This window comes from Pecten maximus, chromosome 6 (genome assembly GCF_902652985.1).
Source record: "Pecten maximus chromosome 6, xPecMax1.1, whole genome shotgun sequence".
NCBI classification, from domain to species: domain Eukaryota; kingdom Metazoa; phylum Mollusca; class Bivalvia; order Pectinida; family Pectinidae; genus Pecten; species Pecten maximus.
The window spans coordinates 29,990,636-30,004,192 of NC_047020.1; the positions used below are offsets into that span (position 1 = coordinate 29,990,636).

At 40.7% G+C, this 13,557-nt stretch overlaps 1 protein-coding gene across 1 annotated transcript; it reads right to left on the reverse strand.

The window, feature by feature from the left end:
* Positions 1-4,458: 4,458 nt before the first annotated feature.
* On the reverse strand, positions 4,459-5,235 carry LOC117330136. The gene has a single exon (XM_033888355.1). It carries the CDS (start codon positions 5,233-5,235, stop codon positions 4,459-4,461), a length of 777 nt encoding a protein of 258 aa, XP_033744246.1.
* Positions 5,236-13,557: the final 8,322 nt, after the last annotated feature.

A 13,557-nucleotide genomic window follows, 5' to 3' on the forward strand; every position in this document is an offset into this window, starting at 1 on the left:
CGGCAAAACTTCCATCGGTGAACAATTAACCACGCTACCGCGGACGCGTGGTTACAGTACTACGGAATATGGTGACGCTCAACGTGCAGTTCTGACGTCATTTCTAGAGCTGCTAGGAGCTTCGGATCTTTTTGGGCACCTCCAGTGGGATGTGATCAATAGGAAAACGTAATGATTTCGGCAAAATTTCCATCGGTGAACAATTAACCGCGCTACCGCGGACGCGTGGTTACAATACTACGGAACATGGTGACGCTCAACGTGCAGTTCTGACGTCATTTCTAGAGCTGCTAGGAGCTTCGGATCTTTTTGGGCACCTCCAGTGGGATGTGATCAACAGGAACACGTAATGATTTCGGCAAAATTTCCATCGGTGAACAATTAACCACGCTACCGCGGACGCGTGGTTACAATACTACGGAATATGGTGACGCTCAACGTGCAGTTCTGACGTCATTTCTAGAGCTGCTAAGAACTTCGGATCTTTTTGGGCACCTCCAGTGGGATGTGATCAACAAGAAAACGTAATGATTTCGGCAAAACTTCCATCGGTGAACAATTAACCGCGCTACCGCGGACGCGTGGTTACAATACTACGAAATATGGTGACGCTCAACGTGCAGTTCTGACGTCATTTCTAGAGCTGCTAAGAGCTTCGGATCTTTTTCGGCACCTCCAGTGGGATGTTATCAACAAGAAAACGTTATCATTTCGGCAAAACTTCCATCGGTGAACAATTAACAACGCTACCGCGGACGCGTGGTTACAATACTACGAAATATGGTGACGCTCAACGTGCAGTTCTGACGTCATTTCTAGAGCTGCTAGGAGCTTCGGATGTTTTTGGGCACCTCCAGTGGGATGTGATCAACAGGAAAACGTTATGATTTCGGCAAAACTTCTATTAGTGAACAATTAACCACGCTACCGCGGACGCGTGGTTACAATACTACGGAATATGGTGGCGCTCAACGTGCAGTTCTGACGTCATTTCTAGAGCGGCTAGGAGCTTCGGATCTTTTTTGACACCTCCAGTGGGATGTGATCAACAGGAAAACGATATGATTTCGGCAAAACTTCCATCGGTGAACAATTAACCACGCTACCGTGGACGCGTGGTTACCATACTACGGAATATGGTGACGCTCAACGTGCAGTTCTGACGTCATTTCTAGAGCTGCTAGGAGCTTCGGATCTTTTTGGGCACCTCCAGTGGGATGCGATCAACAGGAAAACGTTATGATTTCGGCAAAACTTCCATCGGTGAACAATTAACCACGCTACCGTGGACGCGTGGTTACCATACTACGGAATATGGTGACGCTCAACGTGCAGTTCTGACGTCATTTCTAGAGCTGCTAGGAGCTTCGGATCTTTTTGGGCACCTCCAGTGGGATGCGATCAACAGGAAAACGTTATGATTTCGGCAAAACTTCCATCGGTGAACAATTAACCGCGCTACCGCGGACGCGTGGTTACAATACTACGGAATATGGTGACGCTCAACGTGCAGTTCTGACGTCATTTCTAGAGCTGCTAGGAGCTTCGGATCTTTTTGGGCACCTCCAGTGGGATGTGATCAACAGGAAAACGTTATCATTTCGGCAAAACTTCCATCGGTGAACAATAAACAAAATTTATTATAAAATAATTGATTTCAATACAAATAGTGATTCTCAACTTCTGTAACATTGATTAAAGATTTGATATAGAGAACGTGTCTGTCATTGTACATCACATCGCGACGCAGATAAAATCGACTACTGGTATTTCTTATCATTCCATTATTTCCCTAAATATAGACGTAATGGATTGTTGAAATGATTAATTGTTTACGTTCGATCAGTTTACAAGCATATTATGACCTGCAAAAATTATAAAATGCAAAGAACCTACGCAAACCTCTCCCCTCCCCCTCAAAATGGAGAGGTTTTTCTCAAAAACACTCCATACATACATCCAGTTATCTATAATCATCATACTACATAAAAACAAAAACCTGTTTGGCATATATGGGGTAGACTCAGCCTAACACTTTTGGTGGTACTGTTCTCTCTCTTGGTTTAGGCAGTAAATTGTGTAGCTGTGCAAACAAAGTTTCACAGATTACTACCAATTGTATAGCAGACTATACTGTGGCTGGTCGGACTGGCGGCGACAGATTACCACAGTACTGCAATATGGTTGACAAATTACATTGTAGCTGTGCAGGTTTCCCCTGCGACAGATTACTACAATATTACAAACGAATGCAAATATATGATCCGTAGCTGTACAAACTTGTTGTGACAGATTACTACGTTCATAGTATTGCAAACCTAATCCAGAGGAGGAACAACACCTTAGCCTGAAATTATCATTATATAATTAGTCCCTACCCCTTCTACTTAGACTGGCAGGCACATTGGGCTCTAGACCAGATGTAGGCAGGGTAGCTATGAGACATATAGGTTATAAATTGCCTCTAACATCAAATTATAAATAATATACGAGTATTTTTGGGAAAGTTTTTATGAGGAATAGCCATCCCTCTTAGTATCCGAATGAAAACAAGGCCATAACTCAGATATGTCATGTAAATGATAGAGCTGAGTACCCCAAAAATGCTGTAATAATGTTTAGATTATAGATTATATTTGTATAAACATTTGTACTGCACCATCAAATAGTCCTACACGCAAATACAATATATAGTAGGAATCTGTAAATGTAGTCTGTATTGGTCCACAATAATGTCTGTAAAAACTTAATGTTGTGTCCAAAACACGGTTCTATGGATACGTAGCAGTCAGTGCAATTTGAGCGTCTCTGATCGTGGATTGTGGTGTTAGAATGTACCTACAATATGCGTCGGAGGACCACCTACCCAGCACTTTGATAAGATGGTCCTCGATATGCACCGCTGCTGCAGATGTAGCCGCTCCTATCCGGAAGGAATGCCCATTGTGCAAGTCAGAGTTTATATTTAAGCATTCCAGTACATGCCGCAGTTAAGTAATGAAAACTGTTCGAGTCAAGGGTTGTCCGCCGACTGTCACAAATAATGGGTCTTTTGGGGAGGGCGTCTGCCGTTGGCGACTTTCCATATACTTGCTACATACACAATATGGACATACAAATTTGTTCGTTTTAAAGAGCTTCAACATGATTCCTTCTCTGAAAGGATTCGTTTTCGACTTTTTCAGATATAGAAGTACATAGTCGTTAGCGATTGTCATGTCCTCTACACAAAGATTGTCGTTATAGTCAAAATTGGATTTCACCGTAAACTCGCCACATCTCAAAAACCCGAAAAAGGCTATTTGTACAAGCTGTTTCTAACATGAGGTCACAGAAGGAGTTAGAGTTCTTACGCAAATAACCACATATATTTCTTAGAATGTTAAATGTAATTGGATATCTTGGTTTAACTGTTTTCACGCGCCCACGTTTCACCCCTCCAAGGACAGCCTGCATACGGGCTAGATTAGCATTAGTTGGGTAAGGTATGTCTTTCTGTAAGCACATGAATCTTATTCCACATAGGTATAGGTTGATGGTTGCGTAAGAGAGGTTGCTATTGTGGCAGTGGGCCACAAAAATAGATCAACATAACCTCTGTGACAGACATGTCACTGTAGTTCACACAAGCCATAATACCTGACATCAGGGGGAATTGAAGAAAGGTTTTGAAACCTGTGCTGTATGTTTGCCTTGTACTTTGGGTGATAGCACTCTCCCACAAGCCGTCTACGGTTCCACAAGATGTCCGTCGGATGTGGCACCTGGCATGGAATGTAATCTGCTTCTGGGGCTAGTGTGCGGAACCGTGTCATCTGTAAACGAGACAGAGAGTCAGCTATCAAATTAAGTTTGCCAGATACATGTGTAGCCATAACTACAAAGTTATTTCTGGCTGCGCACATAGTAAGACGCCTCATAAGTGGCATGATATGCACCGATTTCGAGCGGCCTTTATGTAAAATGGCAACGGTCGCGTTATTATCACACATAAACATGATTCGCAAGCCTTTCCATCTGTGTCCCCATATCATAGCTGCCACGACTATGGGGTACAACTCCTTGAAAGCTACGGATATCTCGTACGTGCTATGAACATAATCTTGCATATTCGGTAGCCATGCCTGAGAGAACCACTGTCCCTGTAGGTATCCCCCAAATCCTCTAGTTCCAGACGCATCTGTGTACAACTTGATGTCCTCTGTTGTAGTTATCTGTAGATCATAAAAAAATGCCTACTCCGTTCCAGTATTGCAGGAAAGTCAACCACATTCTAATGTCCTCCCTACATTCACTGTTCAGTTTGACATGGTGGTGTAGGGCTTTCACAGTAGTCGATAACTTTATGATGTGTGATACGAAACTACGTCCTGGGATAATAACCTTACTGGCAAAATTTAAATGACCTAATAGTTGAAGTAGTTCTCTCTTTGTACACGACTGACGGTTCTGAAATGATCAGAGTATCTCTGTATCTCGCTGAAGTTTATCTATCGGCAGTCTAGCTTCCATTTTATGAGAGTCCAGAATGATACCGAGGTACTCCATCACTGTGTTTGGTCCGCAAGTCTTATGTAGAGCCATCGGTATATTTAGGCTATTGAAGATGACATACAACATAGACATATTTCTGTCACCACATTTTCCCGGTTCTTCAAATGTGATGAAATCATCCAGCAGATGTAAAATATGGTTGATGCCATAAATGTTTTTAGCAATCCAGCATATGGCTGTTGAAAGATTGTCAAAGATCTTGGGGCTGGACCGACACCCAAAAGCTAGCTTAGTATAGTAGTAGAAGCTGCCTTTCCAACCTATACAGTACAAGTGCCACTGTGATGGATGTATAGGCATTAACTTAAATGCGTCCGATATATCCGTTTTACACATTGTAGTATCATTGCCTAGTTGTTGAATAAGATTGATTGCGTCATCAATACGTACATATGATAGGGAACATTCTTCTTTGCTAATTAAGCCATTGACACTAGGGTGTTGTTCATCCTGATGAGGTGACGAAAGGTCTACTATGAGCCTGGGTTTCCCCGAATACTTCCCATAGGAGACACCGATGGGACTGACTCTACAAGAGTGAAAAGGCAGTTGTTTGTATGGTCCACACAGAAATCCTTTACTTACTTCGCACTCTACAAGTTTGTCCACAGTTATATCATCGTTGATAGCTGACCTCAGGTTCTTGCATACTTTGGTTGTCAGTTCTACATCTGATATCATAGTGTCGAAACCATATGTCAGTCCGTCACATAAATAATTGACAAAATCGCGATCTGGATGTTCAACAAGTTCCTTTCTCAATCTGTCTATATTTATGGGGGTTGTGGCTTTGCTAGAGTTGTCTTTCTCCACTGGTTGATTGGGTAGTCATTGGGCCTCGTCACTGCGGGATCTTGCATTTGGTTTTTACGGCACGACTTGGCTCCATGGCTGGTGGCTTTACATGTGTGACAGATGTGTTTGAAATGACATCCTGTATCATAGTGAAAATTCCCATCATTGAAGTTATTGCATACTTCGACTCCATCTATTTTGATTTTTGGACGTCAATATTTATCCGTGTCCTTCGAGCTCGAGCCTTGTGATGAGCCATTATATTGTTGCTGTGAGTTTTTCCCTGACCGCCTATTCTTTTGTTGGGGACAGAATGATGTGGAGTGAGTTGTGGACGAACATAATTGACATGCGTTCACTTTAGCGTTACCAACCACCATGCTCAGGAGTCCATTATCTTTCAGGCCCCAATTAACTTTCTGGTTATTATCCCTCAGTGCTGTGGCTGCTTTTAAGGCAAACTGGCAATGATAATCATATAATTTCTGACCGTATATGTTGGATATTTCTATGATGTGGGCCTCGTATATCTCGAGCTCTCCTCTTCTTTCTGGGAATTTCCCACACATTATCCGTTTAAACTTGCCAAAAGCAGTAATAAATTCCGAAATTGTCAGTGATTTGTTTAGTCTCTGGTCTTCACTGTCGTTCATGTTGATATATAATGCCCCTTCGCTGGTGTTCTTCTGATCGTTCTGTGTCGTATTTCGGTATGAGGAGCGAGGCCAAATTAACGTAACGCCCCTCCAGAATTTTCTTTTTATTTGCGTCGGACACAATATCAAGATGGGGAATACTGTCAGATGATATGCCACAAGCTGTGTACCCACCTTGTTCTCTGTCCGTTTGTGAGCTTCCCTCCGTGTCACGTCTCATCGGGGCGTACGCTGTTGATAGGTTGTAACCGGATTCTGGTGTGTCCTGTCTCGCTTGTAGTCCTCGTTGGTCGTCTCGCGACCCGATCAATGTCATGACGGTTTGTTGAAGACCCATGACGGTCTGTTGCATGCTCTGCATAGATGCCAGCATACTTTGTATGACCTCTGTATTTTGAGCGATGGGCCCCGCCATGTTGTTTTCTGTTTGGGCAGTCGTTTCCGGTGGGCGGGTATTACTACGCGATATCGGCGGACTTGTTTTCGTGCTGTTAGCAGGTCGCACCTCCGCGTCGCAATGTAGTCCGCCGTCTGTCCTTGCAGGGTCGGGCCCATAATTGTTCGTGGTTTCAGTCCTTTGCATAGGGTAAGCAATCGGACCATCGATGTTGTGCACGTCCACGTTCTCGGGCTGGGAGTTTGTCTGACTCGTGTTGACCGAGTTGGATCGTCTCGCGCTGCGTCCCGCGTTTTCTAAATACATGTTTTTTAAACCTGTTTTGGTGATGCCCGTATTAGGCGCAATAATCCCGATTTTCTCCAGTTCTGCCCTTAATTGCGACATTGTCCAATTTGCAGGGTTTGAGGAGTCCCATGGGTTGATTCTGGTTGTAGATCTGGATCTACGACTAGCCATGATAGGTGCTAAATCGACAGTTCAAAATCCCTCCTGGGCTACCAAACGCAAACTCAATTAAAGTATGATGGTAGGGAAACGAAACACATCCCTTTGGAAATAAATTAAAAATAAAAAAATAAATAAAAGGGAAACGTGGCCAAGTCTTATTTCGCGTTTGCAGATAATGTGTTCCGGTGACGGCCCGGACCCGATGATGTGGCGTCATTCGATTATTGATGACGTCATAACAATGGCAGCTCGGGGCAAAGTTCGAATTCTTGACCAATCAAAAAACTGGAAGGTCATATGCCACTAGAGGAATATAACATATATATGTCCAACAGTTGGCACATTTATACAATGACTTGTGAGTGGAATAACACAGCGTATTTTGGTAGAAATATATACATATATGACATATTGTGTGCACAGTCTGTAGTTTGAAGCAAATAATTCTGCTTTAGATTGTTTACGGTTAGCTGTAAAATGTGAATCAACCTGAATAATAAAGATCTATAGAATGCTAATTAACAATTAAGATAATATATATAATAATATATATATACTGAAACGAAAAAGAAACGCAACTTCAAATTGTAGGTTTAATAAAATAATACTTGTGAGCATTATGTTTAAATTTCATATGTAAAAGTTAATATTGAATATTGATGTAACATCCTTTAAATGTTTAGAGATTTTTAAGAACAGGTCACTTTGCTAGAAGGTCATGATTGGTAGTACCCTACGTGAATCCAAGTTGAAATGGCAGCAGTTTTGAAACCGTGCCCTAATATCGTGTGTGTCCTCCTCGAACAGTTATCACATCTCTAATTCTTTGTTGCATTGAGTTCATCAGGGCATTGACTTTCCGTATTGGAATGTTATTCCATTCTTGGACGAGTGCATTTGCTAACTGAGGGAGGGTATTTGGGGGGTTACGGCGATTTCGAATTCTTCTGTCTAATTCATCCCACAAATGCTCGATTGGGGACAGGTCGGGGCTATATGGAGGCCAATCTATAGGAACAATGTTCTGTGTCGCAAGAAAGTCTCTACAGACTCTTGCAACGTGTGGTCTCGCGTTATCTTGCTGAAAGGTTAGATGATGCTGCCTAACAAACGGCACAACATGGGGCCTAAGGATCTCATCCCGATAGCGTACGGCCGTTAAATTCCCATTGACTATCACCAAAGGCGTCTTCAAACCATGGGAGATTCCCGCCCAAACCATAACTGATCCACCCCCAAATCGGTCGTGTTCCAAAACACAGGCGTCAGCAAAACGTTCGCCTCGACGCCGGTACACACGTTGACGGCCATCTGCTCGAAATAACGTGAATCGAGATTCATCGGTGAAGAGCATAGACCTCCAACGTCTCATAGGAAAACGTCTGGGCATATGTGCCGTTGCCCATTGCATACGACGTGCTCGACGTTGCGGTGTTAGTGGTAAACCAACGTACTGTCGCCTTGCACGCAAATTAGCCTCACGCAGTCTGTTGATCACTGTTTGGGGATGAATTCGACGGTTATGATTACCAATCGTATTCCTTGCCGTTTCAGCGGCCGTTAATCTCCTGTTACGCAGGTGTGCCAACCTAAGAACCCGGTCTTGACGTCGCGACGTTACGCGTGGACGTCCTGATCTCGGCTGGTCATCGACTCTTCCTGTTGCGTTAAGACGTGAAACTAATCGACTAATAGTCGATTTGTGAACTCTGAATTGTCGAGCGACGTGAAGTTGCGTGTTCCCTTCCAGAAGCATCGCTATAGCACGTCCTCTATCAACCTTTGATAACCGTGGCATAATTGTAAAAGGAATTATTGTTTGCAAAAGTATTGGCGATGATGTGGCTCAATGTTAGTGATGAATTGATACTGGTTTGAATGAAAAAAGAACGCATATGTTTGTACAGGCACGGTTTTTGATGTTTTTACCGCGCCGGAAGTGCATAGGTCTCTAGTCACACTTGGGTGATTTTGAAGATTGGTATGGGTGTTAGGCAGGGTGCATGTTTATTTCCGCGATTTTTATACAGATATGTATATTTAATACAAAATTAATCACAATTTTCCATGTTGCGTTTCTTTTTCGTTTCAGTATATAAGCACTAGGTGATATTAAGTATTTTTTCTCATTTGATTTTGTTTTATTTGTTAGCTGGTTGGTATCAATCACTCGTTTTCTGACTTTTGATCCTTCATAATACCTTTATCACGATATGTATCTTCCTGGTCACGATTTTAAATGATTTCCTTAATTGCATGATATGTAGCGAGGTGCATGTAAATATCACGTGACTTGCATGTGACAAGGAGATATGTTTCCTGTTATCAAAAACAAAAATACATTTAACGCTGATAACTGAATGTAATGGTTCTATATGTTTGTATTACGTAATACTGATTATCAGGAAAGTTGTTTGAAATAAACTTAAACAATGATCAACATATAATATATCCCATAATTATAGTGATAATAGTATAATAGATTGCCAAAATTCAGTTTTGAATGTTTAAAGCATGAGCTGTATGTCGATGAGTTCACAAAAATATACCCTATCTACTGTAAACTACAATATTGAGTGTGATTTACATATACGAAAATACTACTTAAGGTAGAAATTAATGCACTTTGAAATATGTTTGCATACCTATTTAATATTATTCAATAATGAAGACTGGAAGTCGAGCAACTCGATATTTTACCTTAATAGCCTAGCTATGTCAACAATGACATACCACAGCGGAGATTAATGTAAAAGTGGAAATATACGCGAGCCCTTTTGATCACAAAACGTATTACGTGGATATCATTTTGGTTAATGTCGATCTACAAATGGAGATAAAAACAGGATGATCGATCGCGAAAATTACCCCCACGCGTATAGTTTACATGTCGAAATCGCAAATTACCCCCCCCCCCCCCCCCCCCCCCCCCCCCCCCCCCCCCCCCCGAAAATAACCACGTTTACCATATATGTTGACTTTCTACGTCAAGGTTGAAGGAAAGGCTGGATGAAAACGATTTATAGCACGTAAAATTATAACGATATGCTTGTAATAAGTCAAACCGTTATATTTCGAACTTGGTGGGGGTGGGTTTTTCGTCATGAAAAAAACTGATTAAGTTATTTCGAATATTCAAGGTAACCGAGTATATTTTAAATAGGTTTTATACTGTCGAGAATAAATTTTCATTTTTATTTAAGCAAGGTCTTAACAGTTATCAGTGATCAAGATAACTTTGTATATGTTGCAATTACTGATTCAATTAGTTATGTGTTGATCGCACGATAAATTACTCATAGATTGTATGAGTGTGGATTAAACGGTAAGTTAGCTACATATAATCAGCCTCTCAATATATTTGTTAAAACTATTATAAAACCGATACATTGAATCGACATTAGGATGGCTACAAAATACGTTGCATATCATCAATATGTGCTCAAAAATAAATTATGCCAAAAATAAATGAATAAAGATAAAATGCACAATTACCTAGACTGCTTTTATTACATTTTTACCAGTGAAATATCATATTTTTCACTAGTGAAAAATATCACTTTTGCTGATTTGACCAATCAAATTAATGATTAGAAAATACCAAAATAATTGACCAATCAGAAAGCCCGACATATATGTCAGCACCTGGACAGGGGGAACTACATTTTTTTGTTTACAAAGTATCGCTGTAGGCCTAGTTAGCATACGGGGTAGGTTTTTCGTTGATACAAAATGTAATAAACAGAATATCAAACAGTGTCTTCAGTAATACCAAATATATTTCACTCGTGCGGCTAATATTTTGATATTTTTCACTCGTGCTGCGCACTCGTGAAAAATATCAAAATATTAGCCCCACTCGTGAAATATATTTGGTATTACTGAAGACACTGTTAGATATCCTCTATATATTGTGGAAATAACCAAAGTATTTCAATCCAGATTATGTAAAACTTTCAACTTTAAATGACGGACTTCAGAGAAAGGCAAATGCTACAATTTTTACAAATTACAATTATAAGATAAAAACGTCTACACTCCAATTAGTCAAACATAACACCTCAAATAATGTGTACAAAAGAATAAAATTAGAAACTTCAGGAATATTAAAATACGTTACAGTGACAAATTAGGCAGGAAATACGTAAGATAAAGTGTAAAGGTTATACCTCACAAAACCTCTATAGAATCACCCCCTGTCTTTAAGACATATTATATGTCCTAGACAAACCGTACAATGATCATACCGTCGTAGAAAACGTATCTATCGCTTCAATTTACTTGAAAACCAAGTCACATTACAAAGTTTGGGTTGCATATTTCCAAAACAGATCATCGACACTTTGAGGAATGTAAATAGCGTTAGTCTTGTTAATGATTGCGAGATGTTTCACCGAGTTGACTTATCACTTTATACAGCGAGACTACTGTGATTGATCACTGTATACAGCGAAGCCGACTTTTCTATAATCACGAGATGTTCCACTTCTTCCCATTTCTATTTCTTCTATACTTTACATACACTACCGTAGCTCCTATAATGAGCAACAAGCCCCCACCAGAAACAGCTCCCGCTATCACCACGGTGTTATCCTTGTGCTTCTGTTTGGCTTCCTTTGAATCGACAGGTATTGGTCGATCTGTTGAATTCTTTACAGTGGTTGACTCACTGGTATTAGATATACTTTCATTCAGGTACATGTCATCAGTTGTTGCAGACGATGTATTAGAAACAGCTGACAGCTTCTGGCTATTGTCCGATGATGACACCATGTCAACTTCGGTGGTATAAGTTACGGGGGATGAAGATATTGTTTCTTTTTCAGTGGAGAGTGTTCCTTTACTATTCCTAAACAATGATATGGTACTGTCTGTATTAAGTAGGTCTGCAGCCGAAGAGGTCGTCCGAAATCTTTCGTGCGATGATGACATCACATTCCCGTTAGTGTTTTGTGTTATTTTGGGAGATGTTGGATTGTCGGACCTAGTGTATAGAGTTTCCTTTCCAGCAGAAAGCGTTCGTTCAATAGTAGTTGTGTTAGAGATTTCTGTAGCATTTACACCTGTAGTAGAAGGGGTGCTTGATGCGATTGACGCTTCTGTGGTATATACATCATCAAAATACGGTGTCGTCTGATGGATTTCCTCCCACGATGGCGAAATACTAATATCGGTATCGTGTGTTACCTCTAGAGAATGATAGTGGATTGAAGATATTGTTTCCTTTTCAGCTGCGGTTTTCTTTACCGTCGTGCCTTTCGTAGTGTTGACGTCAGATGCGACTGTGGTATATACGTCATTAACAGAAGGTGTCGTTTGACGGGTCTCTACCGATGATGGGGTTATACTTGAATCCGTAGAGTGTGTTACGTCTAGAGAAAAATCGTAGTTAGAAAATATTGTTTCCTTTTCAGCTGCGGGTGTCGTTACTTTTCTCGTGATGCCCTTTGTAGTAGTGGTGTTAGATATGGCTGTGGTATATACGTCATTAACAGAAGGTGTTGTCTGACTGTCTCCGTGAGATGTTGTCATCATGTTAGCCTCAGAGGTGTATGCTACTTCAGGAGACTCTGGACGGATGGTGGTTGCAAATGTTATTCCTGTGGTCCAATAAATTGTTGACCTGACTGTTTGCTTGGTGATAGAAATTCCTGTTATAAGGGAAACAACAGTATCATTGGTTTCAGGCCAAGGAGACGCTGATTCAGTCACATGTGAGGGATTAGAAAACTCTGTTACTGATTCAGTCGTATGGTTATCATTCGGAAACGTTGCGCAAAGAGATGAGGTGTTCGTTTGTAACTCCTTGTGTTGTATTTCACATTTGGCATGTACAGCCAAAGTTGAATCTATTTCTGAGATGTCAAATGTAATTTGATAATGTGAAACATCTGTACTATTGTCCGATGCTAAACCATAAAATGTATCTGTCCAGAACAAAAGGTTTCCTGTGTATTTATGTAATGCAGACACATTTACCCGAGCAATGTGTAAGTTACGCGATTCACAAGTGTGTACAGCATCTGACCATGTCCTACTTTCCTCTGCGTAGATTTGGAAATTGTTGTGAATGTCAGAACAAATGAATGGATGGTATTCACTACAAGACCTTATCTCATACTCGGTTTCATCTATATTGATTACCTGGCATCCGAACTTTCTGTTCAGTTCTGTTTTTTGCTTTGCGCAAATGCACGTCAAATTGTGGGAGGAAAGAAAATTACCACATTTGTTGAAAGGACAACGAAATTGTCTGCAGTATAAATCATTGCCTCGTTCCCACTTGCAGGTGTCTTTATCTCCATTTATCATTCTGAAGTCTGTACTCAAAAGAAATATACTCACAAATATTGAGATGTTCAGCATCTTGCATCAGTCAATACACCCCTCGTACAGATCACAGTTTATAGCTGACGTAACAAGGTGTGTCCCGTATTGGAAATAGTTTGGCAAATATGATTTCCTTGTCCCTTTATAACCAATATTGTTATCTGAGGTATTAACAGAGCTACCGTGGTATGTACCCCACTCCTTGTAAATAAGAATCAGCTCGTCGAACGGTTTCTAGTAAATTTTGTAAATGTTGTATGTCAAGTCACCCCGTGTATGTTTAAAACAAAATAATTATCAAATCATCATCACTCTACACAAACACATAACACATTTCCAGAATTTTGTGAATAACTTACATTATTTACAATGGAA